Source organism: Somniosus microcephalus, chromosome 13 (genome assembly GCF_052327205.1).
Source record: "Somniosus microcephalus isolate GS21.2 chromosome 13, FLI_Smic_1.0, whole genome shotgun sequence".
In the NCBI taxonomy this organism is placed as follows: Eukaryota; Metazoa; Chordata; class Chondrichthyes; order Squaliformes; family Somniosidae; genus Somniosus; species Somniosus microcephalus.
Genome location: NC_140999.1, coordinates 151,336,170 through 151,362,903, shown reverse-complemented (window position 1 = coordinate 151,362,903; position 26,734 = coordinate 151,336,170). Strand labels below are relative to the sequence as shown.

General features: G+C 43.2%; 1 protein-coding gene across 1 annotated transcript in view; it reads right to left on the bottom strand.

Moving 5' to 3' along the window:
- LOC147108665 (serine incorporator 1-like) overlaps positions 1–23,332 on the bottom strand; it is a 30,511-nt gene extending 7,179 nt beyond the window's left edge. The window contains exons 1-6 of the mRNA XM_086005360.1: positions 23,145–23,332; positions 19,403–19,564; positions 13,511–13,704; positions 12,746–12,825; positions 11,362–11,499; positions 3,874–4,043 (exon numbers count right to left, since the gene is read on the bottom strand). Coding sequence (XP_085861486.1) covers positions 3,874–4,043; positions 11,362–11,499; positions 12,746–12,825; positions 13,511–13,704; positions 19,403–19,564; positions 23,145–23,183 — 783 coding nt within the window. The 5' untranslated portion in view covers positions 23,184–23,332. The remainder of the gene's footprint in view (positions 1–3,873; positions 4,044–11,361; positions 11,500–12,745; positions 12,826–13,510; positions 13,705–19,402; positions 19,565–23,144) is intronic.
- Between the last annotated feature and the right edge of the window lie 3,402 nt (positions 23,333–26,734).

Sequence of the window (26,734 nt, the reverse complement as noted above, 5' to 3'; positions counted from 1 at the left end):
AAGCTTTTAGAAACAGTAATCAGGGACAAAATTAACAGTAATTTGGACAAGTGTGGATTAATTAAGGAAAGCCAGCAATGATTTGTTAAACGCAAATCATGTTTAACTAACTTGATTGAATTCTTTGATGAGGGTAATGCAGTTGACGTAGTGTACATGGATTTCCAAAAGGCGTTCGACAAAGTGCCACATAATAGGCTTGCCAGCAAAGTTGAAGCCCATGGAATAAAAGGGACAGTGGCAGCATGGATACAGAATTGGCTAAGTGACAGGAAACAGAGAGTAGTGGTGAACGGTTGTTTTTCAGACTGGAGGAAGGTATACAGTGGTGTTCCCTAGGGGTGGGTTCTAGGACCACTGCTTTTCTTGATATGTATTAATGACTTGGATGTGGGTGTACAGGGCACAATTTTAAAATTTGCAGATGACACAAAACTTGGCAGTATAGTGAACAGCGAGGAGGAGAGTGAAAAACTTCAGAAGGACATAGGCAGCCTGGTAAAATGGGCGGACATGTGGCAGATGAAATTTAACGCAGAAAAGTATGAAGTGATACATTTTGCTTGAAAGAATGAGGAAAGGACGTATAAACTAAATGGTACAATCCTGAAGGGGGTGCACGAACAGAGACACAGAGAGATGTTGAAGGTGGCAGGGCAGGTTGAGAAAGCAGTTAAAAAGGCTTATGGGATTCTGGGCTTCATGAATAGAGTACAAAAGTGTGAAAATTACAATGAACCTGTATAAAACACTGGTTCGGCCACAAATGGAGTAGTGTGTCCAATTCTGGGCACCACACTTTAAAAGGATGTGAAGGCCTTAGAGAGGGTGCAAAGAAAATTTACGAGAATGATTCCAGGAATGAGGGACTTCAGTTACGTTGATAGACATGAGAAGCTGGGGTTGTTCTCCTTGGAGCAGAGAAGATTGATAGGGGATTTGATGCAGAGGATGTTTCCCCTCGTGGGGAAATCTAGATCTCGGGGGCATAGTTCCAGAATAAAAGGTCACCCTTTTAGAACTGAGATGAGGAGGAATTTCTTCTCTGAGGGTCGTAAATCTGTGGAATTCTCTGCCCCAGAGAGCCATGGAGGCTGGATCATTAAATACATTTAAGGTGGAGATAGACAGATTTTTGCAAGATAAGGGAGTGAAGGGTTATGGGGAGCGGGCAGGGAAGTGGCTTTGAGCCCAAGATCAGCCATGATCTTATTGAATGGTGGAGCAGGCTCGAGGGGCCAAGTGGCCTATTCCTGCTCCTATTTCTTATGTTCTTATGATAGAGGTGTTCAAAATCATGAGCGGTCTGGACAGAAACTGTTCCCATTGGCAGAAGGGTCGAGAACCAGAGGACACAGATTTAAGGTGGTTGGCAAAAGAACAAAAGGCGACGTAAAAACAAACTTTTTTACACAGCGAGTGGTTAAGATCTGGAATGTACTGCCTCAAAGGGTGGCGGAGGCAGATTCAATCACGGCTTTCAAAAGGGAGTTGGATAAGTATCTGAAGGAAAGAAATTTGCAGGGCTACGGGGTAAGGGCAGGGGAGTGGGACTAGCTGAAGTGCTCTTGCAGAAAGCTGGCACGGGCTCGATGGGCCGAATGGCTGCCTTCCGTGCTGTAACCATTCTATGATTCTATGAAAGCAAATAAATCCTACACTGGAAGAAATGAGTCAGTGGAGTGGGGAAGATCACCAACAGGTCACAAAACATTTACAACTAACAAGAAAGCAGAGAAAGAACATGAAAATGTGAGATGGAGGAACAAACACAATTTAAACAAATGCAGCCAAGTTGCTTTGTTTTTCCATGCACTGAAATTAGAAATTCCTTTCTGCTCCTTCCTCCTATTGTCTGTCAGCAAGTGTAATTTCTCAGCTGCAATGGTCTGACTTAACCCCAAATTGTAACAGGCTGTATATTACAGAAGTCAAAAATGTACTCATTTGTGAAGGGAAGCCACATAAAAATAAAAGCTGGTTAAATTTAAGAACTAAATTTAAATATTGAGTTACTGGGGTGAGGCTCCCAAATATGATCTTTATTAGCTTTCCCTGGAGTATTTTTAAATACTCCAAAGTGGATTTTGAAGCTTAACTAAAAAGAGGAGTTACTACCAACAACATTCTAACAAAGTCAGGAAAGTTGCCAAACATTTCTGTCATAGACTGGATTTTGCTTATGTTGCCTGAGCTGATATTTTTAATTTACAGGAAACTTAACCGGAGGTTAAATGTCCGGAAAGCTCTATCTACCGGCAAAATTCAGGAGCCGTTTCCTGTAAGTTGTTTTTACTTCTCGTTGCTTTTTTTTTTCCCCAGTCAGGCTCTGCAAGGTCTAGCTGAAGCTGTTGCTTAGCTACAGAGACGCTTTTAAGCTGCGGCTGACTGTTTTGAAGCTGTTGCTAAGCAACAGGGTTTGTTGATTCACACGGAGCTCAAAAGCTCCGTATGTTTTAACATTAGCGCTGGTTTCTATGGCAATTTTGATGGTACGGCACCAGCTCGGTCCCATCAGTGCCGGATACCAGAAAGTTTCCTGTATAATGTTTCTGTAATGTTAGATTCAGCTTATAAAGAGTTAACTCTGAAGGTGTTGCGTGCAGTATTTTTCTCAAACATAAGGCAGTAGCCTGAAAATTCATTAGGCTCGCAGGGCGTTTTGAGGTGTTAATTAGTTATACAGTGGTAAGACTGTTATTTAGAATATCCAATATTTCAGACTATTGCAAGCAGATCACTCTTTGTGACACCTGAGGGTCTAGGCATCATTCCATTCCAATCGCATTGCTGAGGCAGACCTTTGGAAGCCCGCTGTTAACACATCAGATGGTAGGAATTCACCCGAGCTGCAACTGTGATTGACCAAGACCCCCATCTCAGAGACTCGAGGGGCAGTTTCCAGAGTGCACTCACTCTCACTCGTGCTCGCTCTCTCTCACGCTCGCTCTCTCTCACACACACACTGGGAAAACAGTATTCTCGCAGCAGCAATCTGTGTTTTAAAAGTCTGAACCAGTTCGGCTTTTTAGCTAGAGATGAGTGACCATAACGAATTGGTAAATTACATCTTTATTTTTCATAATAGAAGCACAGGGAAATTGATTGTTCTCACTGCGAAACAGTTCATTCGTGTATCTTATGTAAAATAATGCAATTGTTGATTTGAAGTTGTGCCTCAACTCAATGAGTGTTTTTCAATCCACCTTCCATAAGAATTCACTTGGCAGCACGTGGATGCATTTCAGTATATGGAACAAGGGTTGTGTTACAATCCCTGGGCCATTCTATCATTTGACTAGAAATAGGCAGTGAAAGGTGTACTCCAGATCTTGGGTAACCTGAAATCAGCTTATGAGAGTGACTGGTGCCACTGAACCCAAGAAAATATCTAGCACAAAAACCCTTGTATGCTGAAACTAGCATTACAGAAATATATATGTTACAAATTCAGCTCAGGCAAAATTCAATCTGTTACAGAAACTTTTGGGAAACCTTTTTGACTTGTTATTGTGGGTAGTAAAGTTTCTTTGTAGTTAAGCTTCAGCATTCACCCTGTAGTATTGTGACAGTTTCCTCTTCGCTATTAAAAAATGCTTCTAAAAGTGTGCTTACTGCAAATAACGCTTTCCAGGACTATATGACCTGTGGATGCATCCCATTAAGTTACAATTGTTTCTCAATTTAAACACATTTCTCAAAAGCGAGATGAACATAAGAAAAAACTGGGCAAACCAATCTAGGCACTCATATGAGTCTTCAAGCAGCTGGTTCAAGAACAAAGTAGGTGGAGAACTTGGACTTAGTCTGTGCTCTCATATTAGTATGGGAACAAAAATATCAGGAAAATAGACACTGCATGTTTATTCTTACCTGTATTTTTGGAAGAATAGAAGTAATAGACACAGCAATGCAAAGGATCATATTGAAACTAATGAAGAACTTGTTCTCAACACATCCTTCAGGCTTAGTGTAAAACACATAGAAAAGCACAATTGCTATGAAAGACAAGACGTAATTCAGGCTAGTGATGGAGATCAAGGCTGCAAAAGAAATCAAAAAAGGTAAATCTGTATTATAACTTTAACTCATTTTTGGAGTTTTTATTTTAAGTATCTAAGGTGTAAGCTAATCTCAATATAGGAGAGCAAACAGTTTTTTGAACACGATACTACTAGTCAATTAAGTAAAAAAAAAGCCACAATATTTTCTGGCAGGCTAAACCACATGTTACTGTGAAACAACTTTGAAATAGTACTGTGTGTTGTATAGTTTGTTGCATACTTGAAATCCTACAACTGTACTGACAACTTATATTTCTATAGTGCTCCTCACTTAGAGAGACATGGGAGCACTTTGCAGGGTGGTGGACAAAACAGTTCACGGAGCAGGAAGGAGAAAGACGATGGGTTTGACAGTGCTGTTGAGGAAGAGGGCCTTTAGGAGGCTTGCACCAAAAAATGAAAATTAATTTTTCAATTCTAAGCCCACTTATCATCAAATGGCTTAAAATGAATTCCACCTGTACAAATTAAAGACTTGACCAATTCTTTGGGGGTGATTTTCATTCAGAAGTCGGGAAGGAGGCGGGACTACAACTTTTGGGGTTGTAGTCCCGCCTCCATCGAGATGCGGCCAATCCACGCGATTTTAACTTGATTGACCTTGTTGAGCCCGCCCAGCGGGCTCAGCAGGCCAATTAAGGGCCACCCGGCAACAGGTGACGTCACAGACTGAAATTTCATCTGTCAAGACGTTTTGACAGATGAAATATCAGTGTTTCACAGCTGTTTGAAGCTGTCAAACACGGACAGTCTTACTTCTAACCTGAGTTCTTCTACACAGACTCAGTTAGAAATCTCACTGGCACAGAAAGCTGCAGGCTGTCACTTTTGACAGTTCGCAGCCATTCTGCTTTCTGTGCCAGTTAGATGATGGACTCCCGAAACCTAGAGGAAGGAAAGCTGAAAAAGTAAGTACAGGTAATTTAAACTTCTTTAGACACACCAAACATACTTACCTTTGCACTCATGCACACATCACTCACCTGAACACCGACATCTCGACCCCTCCAAGCCGACGGCCCAACTCCTCTAACTTGGCGTGGTTTGGAGCCGTCGGGAATCCCACACTTCAAGTTTTAAAATAGGGATTAGGCTAAAAACTGCCTGTTAACTACCTGTTAACAGGCAGTTAATTGGCACTAATCCCTTCCCGCCTCGGGTAGACGGGTCCCACTGCGGGGCGGGTACCTGTCTCCTTTGAAACTTACATGGAGGCGGGTTTGGGGCGGGATGGTGTCAGGACCCCCGAATTCGGGACTTTAACCCCCCCGCACGCCTCCAAACCCGACTCCACGGGTCAATGAAAATCGACCCCTTTCCGTGTCCATTTGGCTGGTGCAAAGTGTCAAAGAGAACTCTTATTTTATTGGACCCATGTGAGTTTGAAGTTAAGAACATGAAAAAAGTCAGGGATGAGAAAAAGCTATTTGCCCATCAAGACTCCATCCAGAAGTAAATTAGCTTCTCCCATGATGACATTCAATTGAATAACCACAATATTTTACTGTTTATTACGTTCTTTGGTACATTATTTAAAATACTTTTTACTCTAAAGCCTTTTTTCCTGATGTCTAATTTCCATTTCGGATTCTATTTTCTTCCTGTACTTTGAAATAATGCTTTGGGTTTATCTTACCTATACCACTTAACAGTATTTTATATACACATCAATGATAACCCTCCCACCCTCCCTTAGCCATCACTTTTCAAGAATGTAATGCTTAAGTGTCTCTACTCTTTCCTTGCTCATCCCTTTCACACTTGGGATCAGTCCTATTGGTGATTTCTGCACCATTTCTAGTGGAAATATATCTTTATTGAACACTGTTTTCTAAGTGTGGTGCAACAACAGGAATCATGAAGCCGTAGCATAGTTTCTGGAGACTTGTATTGAAGTGTAGTCACTGCTGTGGTTAGGAAGGATATAAATTGCAGCATAATTAACTATGTGCCTACTGTAAGGAAAGACACTTTTAATCAGTCTCTTGGACAGGACTGAGCTCGGCTGAGATGCCTTTACAATCAGTAACCTGCCGACACACGCTGCCTAGGCTCTCATGTGAAACATGACCACTATGATAAGGCATCAGCTGTAGACCAGTAAGGAGTCTGCAGAAAAGCCCAGAAGGAAGAAGGGATGGAAGGAAGGACAGAAGGATTTATAAGGCGCGTTTCACCTGCTCAAGACGTCCCAAAGTGCTTTATAACTAATGGATTATTTTTGAAGCGAGCCACCATTTTTACATAGGCAAACACAGCAACAAATTTGCACACAGCAAGTCCCTCAAACAGCAAATGAATGGATGATCAAATAATCTGATTTGGTAGTGTTCGATTACTAAGGTTTTTTCCTTATCCACTTCTTCCCTTTTGACCTGAAAGCATAGACTCCTTGCTGGTCTACAGCTGATGCCTTATCATAGTGGCCACGTTTCACATGAGAGCCTAGACAATGTGTGTCGGCAGGTTACTAAATGTAAAGGCATCTCAGTCATTCTCAATCCTGTCAAAAAAGACTGATTAAAAGTGTCTTTCCTTATAGTTAATTATGCTGCAATTTATATCCTTCCTAACCACAGCAGTGAATACACTTCAAAACTTTTTGCTTCACTCCTTAAAAAAAGTGTTTCAGTTTCAGAATTAGATTTTTTTTTAATTCTTAAACTGGAGTCTTCAACTGAGTTTCAGTTTCACATACTAATCCTCGACAATAAAGCCAATTAACAACCATGGTATATTCATCAGACTCAGTCTTATAGAGCTTTCTACTATCAAGTACAGTGAGAAGTCGTTACTCGGTATCTTTCATTCTAATAGTGTCCCATGGAGAATTTATTCAACAGCCCTTTTGGGGAAAAAAATCATACTCCTTACTAGCTCACTAGCACCTCTTTTGTTTCTTTGTTATCTACTTCCTATCTAAATGCCTTCCTACCCTATTCATGTCAGGCAACTGCTTTCAGACCACTGCTAATATTGACCCACTCCTGTCACTATTCAGTACTTAATGCTGGAAGTATATATATGTGGATGTTGAGTGAAGATAAGACTCTTTCCACTGTACTGGCTCCCAAGGTAAAACAGCTTGCTGATATTTTCAAGGCTACCACTTCCTGTTAATTGGCCGGTAACAAGGTAAGGCACTGGAGCAAGGGCGGGGTGGGTGGGGTGGGGGAGGAGAAAGAGAGTAAGAAAATGCACAAAGAAAAACAGGTAAGGAAAAAGAACGTTCACTCCATATTTAATCTAGGTAAAGTCGTAGACAAAGAACGAAGAATAAAATCAAAATGTCAGATCATTCGGTTTAAATGCGGACCGGAGAGGGTTAGAAAAAGGACAGATGAGGATCTTGTTGAGATGAAAGATGCATTAGAAATAAAACATCTTCCTTGCATTCTTCCAGTACTACACTACAGCCATAAGTGCAAGCTGAGAACTTGGCTCCCATTTTCTACCAGGGTTGCTCTCAACCTACATACTAAGGGATCTACAAGAGCAATTTGGATTAATATTCCCTCGGATTTTCACACACCTGTGTAATGTACGTAGCCTTTTCGTGGCAGAATCCCTTAATGGCATGACTTACAACAGTAACACTTACTAATACTTTAATACACTCCACGTAAGAAGAAACTAATAGACGCAGAGCCTTAGTATGGGAATTAAGAGATGATACCAAAAGATTGTTCAAAGAGATGGGATTTAAGGTCTTAATATCAGAGATAGAAGGAGAGAGACAAAGGGCTTTAGAAAGGAAGTTGCAGAGTAGGACGGAGACAATTGAAAGCTCTGCCAATGATGAAACACAGGGACAGATAGGTGCACTGAAGATCAATGTCAGAGGCAAGGTTGGAGGAGGCTGTAGAGGTGGGGTGGCGTGAGGCTGTGAATTTGTAGATGACAAGGATATTAAATTTGATGAGTCAGGGAGCCACTGTAGGTCCGTTTGAGTAGATGTGCCGGATAAGCGGACTTAGTGCAGGGCAAGCAGAATTCTGAGAAGGTTAGAGTTTATAGGGGGGCGGAGCCGGGAAAACAAGAAGGTTGGACTTTAGAGAAAATTGACTTGACAAAAGTACAAATAAGGGCTCTGGTGGAAGTGAGGTAGTAACAGAGGCAGGCAATGTTATGAATGTGAAAGTAAATAATCTTGGTGATGGATAAGGTATGTAATTTGGTGTTCAGTTCTAAACGAAGTGCTAAGGTTACACATGTTCTAGTGCAGCTTGAGCAAGCATCCAGAGAGGGATGGTACTGGCAAAGGAGTTGATTTTTTTTTTTGGGTGGTTGGGGGGAGGGGGGTTTGAAAACAATGGCTTTGATTTTCCCCATTCATTGGAAGAAATTTGGGGTTTATCCATAACAATGTCAGGTAGGTGATCATGGGGACAAGGACAGTGGAGAGAGATAAATGTGGGTGTCAGAAGTTGGTCTCATGTCTTTGGATGATGTCTCCGAGGAGTAGCTATAGATGACAAAGAGGAGGAGGCCTCAGGGAACTGGAGGTAACAACAGTGGCAGAAGAAGCCATTCATCAAGATGCATTGGAAGAGATAGGAGTGGAACCATGCAAAGTCCACAGAACTGAACCATAGAAAAGAGGCAGTGGAGGAGGATGGTGTGAATTTACAGCACAGAAACAGGCAATTCGGCCCATGCCGGTGTTTATGTTCCACATGAGCCTCCTCCCACCCTTTTTCATTTAACCCTATTAACATATCTGTCTATTCCTTTCTCCCTCATGCGTTTGGTGAGGTCAAATAGGACAAGGAGAAATAATGTGCCACGGTAACAATCACAGAAGATATCGTTGGTGACTTTAACCAGGACGATTTCAGTTCTACAAGAAGGGCAGAAACCAGACTGAATAAGTTTGAACAGGGAATTGTGGAAGAAGCGGGCTTGGAGCTGGGACCTTGAAAAGTAAAGAAACTCAGGAACTAACCATTTCAAAAATTATGTACACAAACCCAATCCTGCTATACAGTGGCACAGTGTATTATTACATCACCATACTATCTGCTAAAAGCACATTTGTGTTATTGGAAATAAAAACAGAAAATGCTGGAAATACTCAGCAGGTCAGGCAGCATCTGTGGAGAGAGAAACAGAGTTAACGGCTGCAAATTTAATTGTGCTGAGGGGCGGGTTTGGAGGTAGGTCCGCTGTCAAAATCACAAAGATAGACAGCGGGTTTCCTACCCGCTGTCAACCCGCCTCCACGCAAGTCTCCCTGGTGTCGGGTCTGTCAGCGCAGAACTGACCCGATAGCAAGCGGCGGGGGAGACAATTCACCTACTTAAATGGCTTGTTAAGAGCCAATTTAAGAGTATTTTGATGCTTACTTGTAATTTTCCCTTCTCCCCCACTGGTTACCCGCTGTTTGGGAAACACGCCAGCTCAACCTGGTGTGTTTTGAGTCTGTTCTGAGCTTTGTGAAAAGCTGACAACTGCAGAAGTGTGTCAAGATGGTGAGTTTCAGAGCACAGAAAATGTTGGTTACTGCATTTTTAATACATATAGAAATTTCTTTAGCTTACAAGTTTTTAGATTCAACTGTATGTCCAGTGCCACCTCATTGGGAGAACCTCTCTCACCAGTGACAGATCGCTTCTCTCATCTCACCTGCAGCTGCCATCTATTCCAGCAACATCGGAGCCAATGAAACAATCAGACCGTGGTCCTCCGAATCCTTCCACGATCAGCCCCAACACCAACATCACCAACCTTCTCCGCCATCACCTGATGCTGCACTGGACACAGTGCATCAGCCCCAGACAAAATTACTGGCCAGGAGGCCAGCGATGGCATCACCGTAGCCAGATTTTCTTCACTTGACGCTGTAAACCCTGGCTGCCACATGAAGTGCCAGGTTGACACCATCCCACACCAACACCGTGAAGCATCCCTTTAATGTCCAAGCCATTCCATGCTATAGCGGGGTGGGGGGGTGGGGGGGGGAAGTTATGACTGAACAATCGCTGGAACTCAGTAAGACACTTCTCAAGGTTCACTCAGAAGAAGGGGCCTTTTTTGAAAAAGAGATTTCACTGTATAACAACACATTACCAGAAACTTCACATGGACATTGGCTAATCCTCTCAAGTGCCCACCCTTGTGTGTTGTTAGTTGGTATGCTTGCAGTAGGATGAGGGTGAGTGTGAGGGGTGGCCAGTGAGATGGGGAAGTGATAAAGTAGATAGGGAGGGTTGGGTGGAGGTGCAAGGTAAGTTGGTGTCCTGGGGAGGTCTCTTCCACCCTTGGAAGGGAAGAGAACCTCCCTGCGTGCTGTGACTCCCTCCATAAGCACATGGAGGGAGTCACTGGATAGTCTGGGTGCAAGCGTTCATCTTTGTGCAGTGATTGTCAGTGTTTGCAGCACCTCAATGCTGTCAAACACTGACAGAACAACTGTCAAACTCCATGTGGACGTGGTCAGTTTAAGGAAATCGACTGATGACACGTCATCAAAGGACGTCATCAGACCCGCTTCCTGTTAATTGGCCGGTAACAAGGCCAATCAAGATAAAATCACGTCTGCAGAGCAGAGGCAGCTGGGAGCGGGACCGGAACCAGCTGTCCCTATCCTGCCTCCAGAATTAAATTTGTGGCCGTTTCAGGTCGCTGACCCTTTGTCAGAACTGAAATGTTAACTCTGTTTCTCTCTCCACAGATGCTGCCTGACCTGCTGAGTATTTCCAGCATTTTCTGTTTTTATTTCAGATTTCAAGCATCCGCAGTATTTTGCTTTTGTATTTGTGTTATTGGAGTTTGGAAGCTAAAATAATTATCTTGATATTCCTGTTTATAATTAAGATTGTTACACGTCATATATTAAATTATACAAGTAGATGGGAATACTATGACAATCTTGTTCAAAAAGTCTTCAATACACATTTATAACACTCAAAATGTTAGCTAAAATACTTTCATAACCTCTGTACAAAAAAATCTGCCAGCTCAAATGTAGACTTATCCTTGCTACTGAAGAATGGCACATTACCTAAATAAACCAGGGCACATTGCAGGAAATGATGTATTAATTCAAACGTTTTCCTGTAAAAATTTATGCTATTAGAAATGCCAAATTAAAATTAACTGGACTGTTACAAATAGATTAAGTAGGTTTCAATTCGCAATCTTAGTGATGAAGTGGTAATTTTGCACAGAGCTCTCTACAAAAACACACTGTATTGAACTCATTATGCTTCCAAAAGAACTCTAGCAGTTTTTAACAGCTTGATGCATATTTGCTAATGACTTTTCCTGTAAGTACAGATTTTTATCTGTTACTCACCTGCATACCAGCATTTGGAATTTCCATCTTCCATCTTTCCCACCCACGACTCATTCCAAGAATGAGCAAAATCAACCAGTAAAACCAACTGGATTAGTATGAAGCAGAATGCACCAGCTGTACCAATCGCAAACAAGGCTAATGGGGGGAGAAAACAAACACAATTAGCAAACTGGATGTTTAACATCTAAAAAAAACCCTGCTCTTTCATCTCTCCCCTTCTGTCTCCCTCTCACTTGACAACACTTTCCTTTCTCGCCTATTCTTTTACTTATTTGCTCTTACATTTTTTCTCATTTTCTCCTCTATTACACTTCTGCACATGAATTTCAAAAGTCAGATCGACTGGGACCATCCTGCATACAAGCAGCTGCACAGTGAACCATGAAGACAGGTTCTGGCTCAACTGGGCTCATGTTGTTTATGGATCACTATGAATGACACTCTGGGCAACAACAGGTCAGCAGCGTATGTGACAGAGTAATCAGTCAGAGATTAGAAGAAAAAGAGATTTAAAAAAGTGTCAGAAAGATTAACAGACAGGTATTGAGCAGAAAAAGATCATGATGAGTAAATAGGCCCAAAGTGAAACAGCGAGATGGGGGTGAGAGAGAGGGGCGAGTGAGAGAGGAGGAAAGAAAAAGAAAAAAAAGAGGAAAACAAAGAGTGCATATATGAGGGAGATTAACAAGAAGAATCAGGATCAGAGGGAGGAAGAGAGATAATTACAAGAAGAATCAACCAGAAAGAAAGGTCAGCCATGTATTCTGATGCATAACATTTCTAGCCAGTAGTTTTTTTAAAGGGAAGTGGGGGGTGGCGGTGTTGGGGAAGAGATCAGATCAGCTGGTGAGTGTATAAGTTTCAAATTGCCAGCTACAAAACTTAAGGATTCCTCATACTGGAAGGGTGGAACTCCACAGTTGAATTTGAATGCTCCTGCTCTCCCTGGTGAGAACAAGGAGAGAAGGGAAGAGAAAAGGGGAACAAGAAAGTGTGTAGAACTTTTACCTATAGATTGGAAAACATGCAATTATGTGGCAATGTAGATTGTAATACAACTCATTTACTCCACTGATTTTGCATCAGTATCTGTTCCCCAGCAAAATAGGAAAAATCACAGTTGTTTGTAGTTGCAAACAATAAATAAGATATACATTTTATAAAAATCTATTAAAAAAAATTGTAGCTCAAACTCATTTCATCTGCAAGCAAGTCAATTTATTATACAGAGAAGCAGTACGGTTCTGAATAATCAAATATCAAGGTTCTTTCTACTCTAAGACAATATTCCTTTGTTTATCTTAACAGCTGAATAAATAAGAAAAATGATATAAACACAATGACCAGTATTCTTTTCCTTAAAGACAACTTGCTGCTCTACCTCGTGTGAAAGGTCCTTCAGGGATGTAGAAGGCTCCTACTATAATAGCTATGATGGCAGCTATTTTGAAGAACCAGAATCTGTCAAAAGCAAAAAAACGTTAACAATTAAAACTTTCCAATAGAGCAATTTTGAAAATATACAGATAAACCATATGGACAAACCCAACCACATCTTGCAGAGTCAAAGAACTGAATCTTAACTCCCAAAAACAGCTGGGTTGGGGTCGGGTGAGGTGTTAAGTTTAAAAAGCTCAAACCTGCCCACTTCCGGGTTTAACGGAGGCAGGACAATGGGCGAGCAGCTAACCCACTCCCAGGAGGCAGGTTGACCAATTAAATATTTTAATGAGGCTGGCAGCCTCCAATTTAACCTGCTTTGCAGGTTTAACCCTGGCCAGCCGGGTTTCCCAGCTCTCGGGAAATCTGGCAGCTGAAGGGAGGCGAGGACAGCTTCATGGAGAAGGCAAGTGTTTCCCCCTCCCCCGGGGTCGGGGATCAGACCCCCTCGGTGGGGGGGGTCAACCTGGGGAACAGATATTTTTTTAAACCAGGTCCTCCACCCTGGCTGTTTTAGGACCACTTTGTAATGTAAACAGGGCAGTTTTAGCAGCTGCAAGGCTGGAAATTGGATCAGCAGAACTGATGCCTAAAATGTGCAGCAATTTGAAGAGGCTATCAATCTCAATTTTTACAAACATTAACTTCTCTTTTACTTCACTTCTAAACTCTGAACAAACAACATATGATTACTTACAGCACCTACCCATTATGTATTGCAGCTCTGGGATCCCTGCTGGATTTCACATTGATCAAAAGCAGAGAGAAAAGAAAGAAGAAGACAGCCAATCCAAAGCAGATACGGTAAACTGACTTGTAACTAACTAGTACATCACAGTTCACGGACCCATGAACATTTGGAAGTTGGGTACCAAAGCCATCTTCACAGAACCCTGGAATCTATCAAGAAAGAGAATCAAATTATACCTAAATTACAAGTTAACCGAATATTTTTACTTCTACATATTTTTCAATATACTAGTCTATCTCCCATGGCTTTGCATAGACAGACAGAGAATAATGGTCATTCTCTTATCTGTGAAGCCTTCATGTTGCTGATTCTCTGTTTCTGTCTCTCTATTTCGCGTGGGCTGTATGACTTTGTGTGGCAGAGAAAGGAACCACTAATGGTTGTAGGCTTCATCTAAGGTGAGGATTACAGCAAAAACGTGTCCTTCTTCACATCTCCTCCCCCAACCCTATTCTCTCATTACATCCCCTACCTCTTCACCTCTTGTTTGAACTATTCACTCAATCTCTGTATCCTCCTCTCCCCTTTGCTCCAGTCACTCACCTGACCATTAACCCTCCATCCATTTCCCTCACCAACACCCCACTCTCCCCAAAGCTGGATGCCAAAAGGCCAGATGCCCCCTGACTCTCAACCAGTTCAAGATCAAAGTCATCTTGATTACTTTAAATGACATTTTCCGAGGATATCATAATATGTATAAAGGGAATGTAATGGATGTTGTATGTATGGATTTTCAGAAGGCGTTTGATAATGTGCTACATAAATGACTTATGACAATTAAGGCACATGGTATTAAAGGGAATGTAGCCATATGGATAGAGAGATGTCCAAGCAACAAAAAGCAAATAGAGGTAAATAATGTTTTTTAAATTGGAAGGATGTGGGTAATGGCGCGCTCCATAAATCTTTGCAGGGACCATGTTTGTATGCCATTTATATAATTAATTTGGACACTAGCACAAAAGGAACAATATCAAAATTGGCTTATACCACCAAATCAGGGGGCATGACAAACTGAAAAAGGATGCAGGAGTTGCAGGAAGGGGACATAGGCAAGTTAACAGAGTAAACAGATAGGTGGCAAATGCAGTTCAACAGAGATGTGGACACACTTTTTAACTGGAACAGTGGAGGTTAAAGGGATCTAACAGAGGTTATGAACGTTTTTGAGAGGGTAAATAGTGAAAGAATGATTCCACTGAATGGCAAATGGGTAACAAGGGGCATAGATGAGGGTTATTACTAGAAGAACAAAGGGCAAGTTAGAATTTTTTTTCCACACAAAGGGTTATTAGAGCATGGAAATCTAGCAGTGTCACAGGGGGAATAGGTTGAAATGTCTTCTTCTGTGCTGTAAAGGCTCGTGTACAAGCTCTAAGCAGCTGGCATTCAATGCAAAACGTGCAAATGGATAAGAAACTGGCTGAAAGAAAGGAACAGCAAAGGAACGGAATAGGGAATTGGTACTGGAGTGGGATGGGTGGGGGCGGGGAGAACGACTACCAAGAGGAGTGCCTCAGGACCCAGACTCTCTCTAATGTACATCCAGGACCTGGACTCAAACTCAATTCAAAATGATCAATGCAGATCAGTCAAGGAAAGCAGCCCGGGAACTACAGTTAGAGAAAATCTGTATATGGACAGAACAGTGGCTCATACAATTTGAGAGAGAAGTGTAAGGTATTAGAGGGCAAACAAAGTTGATATACATACTCTATGAATGCTGTAAAGATTGCTAAAGGCGAGGTTGATAGAGATCTAAGGGTATTATTAGATTCAGTACATAACATGTCAAGGAACTGTGCAACAACAATTAAAGCAAACAGAATGCAGAACTATATTGCCAAATCAGCAGGGAACAAGTCAAAGGAGGTTATGCTAAAATGATACAGTAATCTATTCAGATTGCACATTAGGGAGTATGAAAAGAAACTTGCAAGGGATATCAAAATTAATACAATTACGTTAGGAAGAGGGTAGTCAGAAGCAATGTTGGCCCTTAAAAACTGAAAGCGGTGATATTGTCAATGATAATAAGGAAATGGTGGACATGTTGAATAATTACTTTGCGTCAGTATTTACAGTAGAAGAGGATAGCATGCCAGAAATCCCAAGGAAACTAATATTGACTCGGGGACAGGGACTCAATAAAATTAACGCAAGTAAAATAACAGTAATTAAGAAAATAATGGCACTAATGAGTGACAAATCCCCAGGGCCAGATGGTTTCCATCCTAGGGTTATAAAGGAAGTAGGTGAGCACATTGCAGATGCCTTAACTATAATCTTCCAACGTTCTCAAATTCAGGAACTGTTCCTTTAGATTAGAAAATTGCACATGTCACTCCGCTATTTAAGAATGGCGAGAGAGGGAAACCAGGGAATTATAGACCAGTTAGCCTAACATCTGTTGTCGGGAAATTGCTAGAGTCTATAATTAAAGATAGGGTGACTGAACACCTCAAAAATTTTCAGTTGATCAGAGAGAGCCAGTATGGATTTGTGAAAGGTAGGTCATGCCTGACAAAACTGATTGCATTTTTTTGAGGAGGTGACTAAAGCAGTGGACAGGGGAATGTTATATATATGGACTTCCAGAAGGCATTTGATAAAGCCCCACATAAGAGCCTGTTAACTAAGGTAGAAGCCCACGGAGCGGTGAGCAAATTATTGACCTGGTTAGGAAATTGGCTAAGCAGCAGGAGACAGAGAGTAGGGATAATGGCCTAGAAATTGGGTTGGGGCGCCAAAGTGGCGCAAAAGTCGCCTGAGCGCAGGATTTAGCGCAGCGATCGGAGTAATACCGATCGCCAGAAATTCAGTTTCAGTGCCACTCGAGGGACACGGGGCGAGGCTCGAGGCGCTCCGCGTCCCTCTTAGGGCGCTGAAACTGATTATCGCAGTGCAACGTGCCGCAGCGCCACACGCTGCGACACGGCACGCTGTGGTACTGCAGGCCTTCCTCCCACTGTTAAGGGGGAGGTGCCTGCAACAGCGCGATCCCCGCTCGCGAGTGCCGGCAAATGAGCCCGGCACCAAGGAGAAGTGCCGGGCTCTCGGGAAACAGCCGGCAATGCCGCGGGGGGGGGGCGTTAGGAGGCCGATGACGGAGGTGCTGGCAGGCGGCCGCCCCGCACCTCCACCTTAACTTGCGCCGCTGCCAGCACAGTAAGGCCCCGTGAACCGGGCGCAGGTAGCGAACGGACCAAATATCGCGAACGGGGCACGAATGGGGCGCTGCGCACACCAATGACGTCATCGGTGGCGGCGCAGCGCAAATGCCTAACGCCACCATTAGCGCCCCTACTGAATATCGCGGGAGACGCAGCCAGTGGCGCTACAGCCACTGACTGCCTCTTTAGGCGCTAACAGGTGGTGCTACTCACCCAATTTCTCCCCAATGAGTAAGTACTCAAATAGGCAGGATGTAATTAGTGGTGTTCCGCAGGGATCTGTGTTGGGGCCTCAACTATTCACCGTATTTATTAACGACTTAGATGATGGCATAGAAAGTCATATATCCAAATTTGCCGATGACACAAAGATAGGCGGCATTGTAGATGAAAGCATAAAATTACTAAGGGATATTGATAGGTTAAGTGAATGGGCAAAACTGTGGCAACTAGATTTCAATGTAGGCAAATGTGAGGTCATCCACTTTGGACCTAAAAAGGATAGAACAGGGTACTTTCTAAATGGTGAAAAGCTAAAAACAGTGGAGGTCCAAAGAGACTTGGGGGTCCAGGTATATAGATCATTAAAATGTCATGAACACGTACAGAAAATAATCAAAAAGGCTAATGGAATATTGGCCTTTATATCTAGAGGACTAGAATACAAGGGGATAGAAGTTATGCTGCAGCTATACAAAACCCTGGTTAGACCACACCTGGAGTACTGTGAGCAGTTCTGGGCACCATACCTTAGGAAGGATACCTTGGAGGAGAAGCATCCGGGAAGGCGCCGAACACCTCGAGTCTCTTCGCCGGGAGCAAGCGGAAACCAGGCGCATGCAGCGCACATCAACCCAAGCACCCCACCCACCCGCCCCTTCAACCACCGTCTGCCCCACCTGTGACAGAGACTGTAGGTCCTGCATTGGACTCATCAGTCACCTGCGAACTCATTTTTAATGTGGAAGCAAGTCATCCTTGGTTCCGAGGCACTGCCTAAGAGAAGAAGAACTGGCCTCAGAGGGAGTGCAGCGTAGGTTTACCAGAATGATACCCGGACTTCAAGGGTTACGTTACCAGGAGAGATTACACAAGTTAGGGTTGTATTCCCTAGAAGTTAGAAGGTCAAGGGGTGATCTGATCAAAATTTTCAAGATATTAAGGGGAACAGATAGGGTAGATAGAGAAAAACTATTTCCGCTGGTTGGGGATTCTAGGACTAGGGGGCATAGTCTAAAAATTAGAGCTTGACCTTTCAGGAGTGAAATTCGGAAACACTTCTACACACAAAAGGGTGGTAGAAGTTTGAAACTCTCTTCCACAAATGGCAATTGGTGCTAGATCAATTGTTAATTTTAAATCTGAAATTGATAGCTTTTTGTTAACCAAAGGTATTAAGGGATATGGGCCAAAGGCAGGTATTAAGGGATATGGGCCAAAGGCAGGTATATCGAGTTAGGTCGCAGATCAGCCATGATCTCATTGAATGATGTAACAGACACGAGGGGCTGAATGGCCTACTCCTGTTCCTATGTACTGTGTACCAGTTTTTGGTCACCAAGATGCCAAAATAGTCAGGCCCTGGAGGCAGTTCAGAAAGACAAACAAGGCTGATCCCCAACATTAGAGGATTAAGCTAGGAGGGTAGATAACAGAAACTAACGCTCTTTAACTTTGAAGGAACATAACCGAAGGAACCTTATAAACGTATATACACGTTAAACAGTATAGGAAAGGTTAACCGGGACATTGCTTCAGGGTAAACCAAACAGTAAGACATGGGGACATAGGTTCAAACTGAAATGCAAATTTAGGACTCATGTCAGGAAGTATTTCTTCATACAAAGAGTAATCAACACTTGGAATAGGTTTCAAAGTAGTAGAGGCAAAAACTTTAGTCATTCAGGAGCCTACTGATTGGCGGGATGAGAGGTTGTAGATTCTTATTTTTCAGATGGATAAACTAATGTTGGGCCAAATGGCCTTCCCCATATTCTGCTTTTGTCAAGCGAGTTACCAAAGGACTGTCATGTTTGATACAGGCACATACAGTCAATTCAATGTTAAATTCCTAAGGAGATAGGTAATTTGTGTGTTTCCAGACAGTTGGCAGTAAATACATTGTTGGAATTAGCTGAATTCTAAACTACGTGCATACATTCACTGCAGTTAGAACACCATTGCCTTTGGTGGTCTTCCCAAAAGGGAGAGCACTAGTTTATTATCCAATTACTCTTCTGTTTTTGGAAAGTGTTACTTTGTGTTTTTACACCTGCACCCAGAAAAATTATGAATTAATTTTGTAATTCATATCAATAACATTATGTATTTAATCCATGGCAAACTTTCAGAGATATACCATTTCTCAGTTTTATCACAAAGGAGATTAATTATAAATACCATGATACAAGTTAATGTTTAACCTATGTGAAGGAACTGGGAATGCCAAGGACATTTAAACTTAAATATGATTCTGTGACAATTAGTGAAAATAATGATCCATATAATTTTAGTACCCCATCTGCCCAACAATCATGATGTGAATGTAATTATTCATTTGGAGATAAATAGTAACATTCAAAAAGGAAACATTAATGCTTTCCATCAAAAGGGGTTGTAGCCCTATTCCCTTCAAGTTCCATCTACTTAGGATTCATTACATAAAACATACCTTTTTCAGTTGAATTTCCATTCCAGGTGCCAGCATAATACAAGCCACAACAGTGCCCAGAAGCAGAATGAATGCATAGATTAATCTGGTCACTGTGGAATTCCTGCTGTTGGGGCAGCAGGTGCATAGCAAACAAGGAGCACTGCTGCACAGACATGGCACCTATGGGGGAATATGACAAACAGAAGTATTACAAATGTCTAAATAGTAATTCAAGTTGCAACATTAATTCAGAAAGCAAGTTTGAGCATCAAGATACGCATCTGCACATTACACAGCATTTAAAGCTGAAACAACTAGCTCAGGGTGTGGAGATCTGACTCTCAAATTCAGATCCTACCTCAGCATATTGAAGCTTCAATGAACTCGGCCTACATTGCTCCTTATGATGATTATGGTTTGGAAATTGTGATAATGGTAGTAATGGTGCATCTACGGCATACACCATTGCCATGGTACAGAATTTCCAGAATATTATGGCGTGAGCGAGTCAAGCATTACTTACACCACACCAAAATTTCCTGGTACCTTTTGTGCCGAGAACCTTGCCAAATCAGTGAGAATTTGTTTTTCATAGCTCCGCCACGCCTTATAAAATCAATGGCGATGTCCAATTTGCTGTATTAATGCTGATTTGATTGCCACTGCCACTTGAGGACTGAACCAGATTGGCGATGGTGACCTGGCAGCAGTATGATTTATTGCTCCAAGATAATTTTCCCTTAAGCATAGATGTCGTTTTACTGAGATTTCCTGATTTATTTAGATAATGCAAAAATAATTGGATTTTGGATATACTAGATAGCTGGAATGTTTCCTGCTAAATGGAATTGAATTTTTTTATAGCCATGCACTTGATCTCTGCTTCCTTAACAGTGTCAATCGCTACTTTAGAATACTGATCTATTTAAAGAGTTAAGATGACCATTAGAGACCATGCAGCTGCAACTGCTCTGCATTTAAAGGCAGTGCTATCTGAGGAATGAATTATTAAATAATTACTTCCTACAAATCTTCCATTGAGTTTTTATATATTTCCCCTGAAAATCACAGGACGAGTGCTTTGAAATGAATTTGCCTACCAACATCGAAAACGATTACAATTTAGAAGCCTTCAATTAGCTCAAGTACCTGCAGCCAGATGTGCAGCCCATACTACACCCAGAAATTATATTTCCACAACTTCAGAAAACAAAACAAATAACCTGACTAATAGGGCTGGATTTTGCTGCAGAAATAACGGTAAGGATAACAGCGCTCACCATTACTAAAGTGTAAATTGGACAGCAACATCCTGCAATCACACATGCGCAGTTAAACGCAGAAATCCGGAAGTTGCTGTCCGAGTTGCCCTGCTCCTCTAGAAGTTGTGCGATAACGGTATCTCACTAAGAGATTTGTCATTCAAATATATGGAACGGTGTGAAATTGCTGTACTTACATGATATATTCAGACTAAACTCGCCAGAAAAAGTTAGGGCTTGACCATTTCAGTGTAAGTACATTTTTAATAGCGTGATAAGATTTAATTACTGCCAAACCACCTCTCTGGCACTGAAAATTAACTTTTACAAGTGTGGAGTCTCATTCCTTCAGATTTTAATTATTGTTGGAGATCTTAAAAAATTTAAAAATTATTATTTTTTTAAAACCTTTTCTTTATGTTTCTTTTATATCTCTCTATCTTAAGCCCATCTTTCTTTCCTTCTCTTTATTTAGCATTCTGTACCTGATTTGGCATTGAATTAACTATTCTAATTGGCACTTCCTGGTTTAGACATTGCGCGGTTTGTTAACGATTCTTCAATCTGATTGGTTGCTTGCCCCATACACGGAGGTCCCAGATCCCCTGTGGAAGGTGCGCACCGAAATGGCTCTCTAATTACAGTAAGTTCCAGTGAAAAATCCCATAGAAAATCTGTGGGCAAGTGCAAGTGTAACGAACGGCTTCGCCACTCGGAGCAAAATCCGGCCCAGTGATTTATCGTTACCGCGAAACAGGACTCATGTCAAACACGGGCTTATATTAAAAAAAAGTGGATAAATGCCGAAATACCATTCAACATCGGAATTGATAGCAAACATTTCTCAACGGCATCGCTTCTGATTGCCACTCTTCTTGCTGTGGCCTATTTTACTCTTTTATCATTGAAACAATAAAGTGACGCTGGATCAATCCAAAGATCCAACAAAAGTGCCCCTTTGTAGAGAGGCACAACTAATAAAACCTAAATCATAAAAAAAGACAAAGGAATTTTAACAATTTAAAAAATAATGTTTCCACCCATGTTCAGTACACACTCCAATCAATGCGGTGCCCACCTATCGCACAAGTGTGGCATATTCTAAATGAGTTCTCCAGCAAAGTTTGGCGTCAATTCACCACTGGAGGATCGGGGCACTCAACGGTCTAACTAACAGCATTCAGGGCCAAATGCACCATTCCAGCAAATTCTGGGCCTTCAAAACATTGAAGAAAATGTCTATGAAGACATATTTTATACTTTGAGGGCTTACTTAAGGCTAGGAACAGTTCAGTATGCAGCACATCCAGTTTTGTTAGTGTAACTGACAAATTTAAAATTAAACTAATAAAATGCATTTCTCACTATTATTGAAGCTTTACATTTTCATACATTTAATAATATATTATTAATAATAACTGGTCCTGCCAATTAATGTGATCAGTGTATCCACAAAGTGGAGGCTGACATTCCATGTGCAGTCTGAGGGAGTGCTACACGGTCAGGGATGCCGTCTTTCAGATGAGACTTAAACTGTGGTGCCCTATGAGGTTCATTTTAAAGATCCCATACACTACTTCAAAAGAAGATCAGGAGTGTTCTACCTGGTAGCCTAGCTAATAGTTATCCCTCAACTAACATCACTAAAACAGATTAGCTGGTCCTTATCTCGTTGCTGTTTGTGGGATCTTGCTGCACACAAATTGGCTGCAGCGTTTCCTACAACACTGAGTACACTTCAAAAGTACTTCAATGGCTGTAAAGTGTTGTGCAGTTATGAAAGACGCTATATAAGTACAATTCGTTATCAACAAGTCTCATTTGCAGCTATCGTATTAATTCTGTTAAGATCCAGCGCCCAATATCACTGCTTTTTAAAATGGTTTTTAGCCGGAAATATTGCCAAAATTTCAACTTGTAAATATTTGGCAAACGAGCCCTGCATTTCTTGCGACTGAACGACTGGGTGCTCAATGCGATCAAGCTTAAAAACATCACATGATCATAGACTGATATTAGGAAATACTTGTGCAATGACTGATTTGTAGAGTGGGTGGTTTCTTCCTCAGTATACGCTCAGATGTGGATAACGACAAGCGTGTCCGGACACAAGAGGTGCCGTGGCACGGTGGATGTAGCTGGTTAAACACAGACTTTGAAGGGCGGGTAGTAAACTCACAGCCAGCGCCACACCTTTATTCTGATTTTCCAGGCGGCTTAAGGCATCAGTCCGAAACTTCTGGAATTGCAAATTCGCCAGCAGCACCTTGATCTGAGTGACCAAGCGCTGGGGGAGGGTGGCGGCTGATGTTGTATTCATCACCGGAAATGAAACCTTATCGCAAGCTATGAACCGCCATCAAACAGCCAAGTGTGAGGCAGATCAGTCAGAGCTTCGCCGACTGGAACTGCAAACACCTCCTGCGGGCTAGGCGGAGGAAGGGTGACAGGGCCCCGGCCCCAAACCCGAGGCACCGCCGCTCACATTCCGTCCTTACCAAACTGGCGAGGGAGCAGACCCCTAAAACAGAACCCATGATCTGTGTCGCTACCGAAAACACCAATCCAAAATTTCGCTTCTCCGCGGTGACGAGCAGCCTCTTTTCCCCCTCTTCGAATGACAGTAGCGTTACCAGGCAGCCAGAAGCGGCGAGCAAGTGGCGCCACCCCTCACGTCATCGCGCCAGCACGTACAGTCACGTGACGACTGTGACGTGCGTCAGCTGGCGAGACGGCGCGTAAGCGCTGAGCTCGAGTCGATTCCGCGCGTTCCTGCAATTTGACGGGCAGGGCGTGACAGCACGGTCGTGATCTGGCAGCGTTTTGGACCCAGTGGTCCAACATCTATTGTTGGAAATAATATTGGTCATTTATGCCTATACCTATTAACAATTTTTTTTGCTACTACATCTGGGTAAAAATGCGTTTCTATATTTAGTTACCAGTGAGGCAAGTGCAAATCAAATATTAAATACAGATTTTAATATGATAAGGCAGGATCTGGCCAAAGTGGACTGGGAGCAGCTACTTATAGGAAAATCCACATCAAAACAGTGGGAGACTTTCAGAAGGGAAATAGAGAGAGTACAGCGCCAACATGTTCCTGTAAAGGTCAAGGGTGGGACCAACAAGCAAAGGGAACCTTGGATGACAAGGGATATACAAAAATGCATTAGAAATAAAAGGGGGGCTTTTGGCAGTTACAAAAGACTAAAGACGGAAGAAGCCCTAGAGGAGTATAAAAAGTGCAGGGGCATACTTAAAAAAGAAATTAGGAGGGCGAGGAGGGGCCATGAAATAACACTGGCGAGCAAAATAAAGGAAAATCCTAAGATGTTTTATAAGTATATTAAGGGCAAGAGGATAACCAGGGAAAGGGTAGGGCCCATTAGGGACCAAAGTGGCAATCTGTGTGTAGAGCCAGATGATGTAGGCGGGGTTTTAAATGAATTTTTTGCATCTGTGTTCACTATGGAGAAAGACGATGCAGACATAGAAATCGGGCAAGGGGACTGTGACATACTTGAACATATTAGCATCGAGAGGGAGGAGGTGCTAGCGGTTTTAGCAGGCCAAAAAGTGGATAAATCCCCAGGCCCGGACGAGATGTATCCCAGGCTGCTGTGGGAGGCAAAGGAGGAGATTGCAGGGGCTCTGACACAAATTTCAGAACCTCTCTGGCCACAGGGGATGTACCAGAGGACTGGAGAACAGCTAATGTAGTACCATTATACAAGAAGGGTAGCAGGGATAAACCAGGGAATTACAGGCCAGTGAGGCTAACCTCTGTGGTAGGGAAATTATTGGAAAAAATTCTGAGGGACAAAATTAGTCTCCACTTGGAGAGGCAAGGATTAATCGGGGATAGTCAGCATGGCTTTGTCAAGGGTAAATCATGTCTGACAAATCTGATTGAATTTTTCGAGGGGGTGACTAGGGGGGTGGATGAGGGAAATGCTGTGGATGTGGTTTACATGGACTTCAGTAAAGCCTTTGACAAAGTCCCGCATAGGAGACTGGTCAAGAAGGTAAGAGCCCATGGGATCCAGGGTGCCTTGGCGCGTTGGATCCTAAACTGGCTGAGTGGCAGGAGGCAGAGGGTGATGGTCGAAGGTTGCTTTTGTGACTGGAAGCCTGTGTCCAGTGGGGTACCTCAGGGATCGGTGCTGGGTCCCTTGTTGTTTGTGATCTACATAAATGATTTGGATGAGAATGTAAAAGGTATGATCAGCAAGTTCGCAGATGACACGAAAATTGGTGGGGTGGTCAATTGCGAGGAGGAAAGCCTCAGGCTACAGGACGATATAAACGGGTTGGTCAGATGGGCGGAAAAGTGGCAAATGGAATTTAACCCTGAAAAGTGCGAGGTGATGCATTTTGGACGGACAAATAAGGCAAGGGAATACACAATGAGTGGTAGGACCCTAGGAAGTACAGAGGGTCAGAGGGACCTTGGTGTACATGTACATAGATCCCTGAAGGCAGCGGAACAGGTAGATAAGGTGGTTAAAAAGGCATATGGGATACTTGCCTTCATTAGCCGAGGCATAGAATATAAGAGCAGGGAGGTTATGATGGAGCTGTACAAAACGCTGGTGAGGCCACAGCTGGAGTACTGTGTGCAGTTCTGGTCGCCTCACTATAGGAAGGATGTGATTGCTTTGGAGAGGGTGCAGAGAAGATTCACCAGGATGTTACCTGGGATGGAGCGCCTCAGCTATGAAGAAAGACTAAACAGGCTGGGGTTGTTTTCCTTGGAGCAAAGAAGGCTGAGGGGGGACCTGATTGAGGTATACAAAATGATGAGGGGCATAGATAGGGTAGACAAAGAGGAACTTTTCCCCTTAGTAGGGGGGTCAATAACAAGGGGGCATAGATTCAGGGTAAGGGGCAGGAGATTTAGAGGGGATTTGAGGAGGAACTTTTTCACCCAGAGGGTGGTTGGAATGTGGAACTCAATGCCCAAAAGGGTGGTAGAGGCAGGAACCCTCACAACATTCAAGAAGCATTTGGATAAGCACTTGGAATGCCAATGCATACAAGGCTATGGACCAAATGCTGGAAAATGGGATTAGACTGGACAGGGATGGATGGGTGGCGCAGACACGATGGGCCGAATGGGCCTCTTTCTGTGCTGTAAAACTCTATGACTCTATGATACCTTATGGATTCAGTAGCATCAGTTACACCCACATTACAACAGTGACTACACTTCAAAAGTACCTCATTGGCTGTAAAGCGCTTTGGGGAAGTCTGGTGGTCGTGAAAGGCGCTATATAAATGCAAGTCTTTCGTTTTATAAGTGGATTCCATACAGATCGGACCAGGAGAGCACCGAGGCGGCAGTACAAAAGCAGGAGAGAGGCCAGGCCCGACCAGATCGGACCAGGAGAGCACCGAGGCGGCAGTACAAAAGCAGGAGAGAGGCGAGGCCCGACCAGATCGGACCAGGAGAGCACCGAGGCGGCAGTTAAAAGGAGGAGCGAGGCGAGGCCCGACCAGATCGGACCAGGAGAGCACCGAGGCGGCAGTACAAAAGCAGGAGAGAGGCGAGGCCCGACCAGATCGGACCAGGAGAGCTCCGAGGCGGCAGTACAAAAGCAGGAGCGAGGCGAGGCCCGACCAGATCGGACCAGGAGAGCACCGAGGCGGCAGTACAAAAGCAGGAGAGAGGCGAGGCCCAACCAGATCGGACCAGGAGAACTCCGAGGCGGCAGTACAAAAGCAGGAGCGAGGCGAGGCCCGACCAGATCGGACCAGGAGAGCTCCGAGGCGGCAGTACAAAAGCAGGAGTGAGGCGAGGTCCGACCAGATCGGACCAGGAGAGCTCCGAGGCGGCAGTACAAAAGCAGGAGCGAGGCGAGGCCCGACCACATCAGACCAGGAGAGCACCGAGGCGGCAGTACAAAAGCAGGAGCGAGGCGAGGCCCGACCAGATCGGACCAGGAGAGCACCGAGGCGGCAGTACAAAAGCAGGAGTGAGGCGAGGCACACCAACTCAGCAGCGGGGAGAGAGATAAAAAGTAATCAGAGTGTGATGTCACCAGGGAGCAGGTACGTGATTGGTTGGTGAGTATTTCTCTTTTTT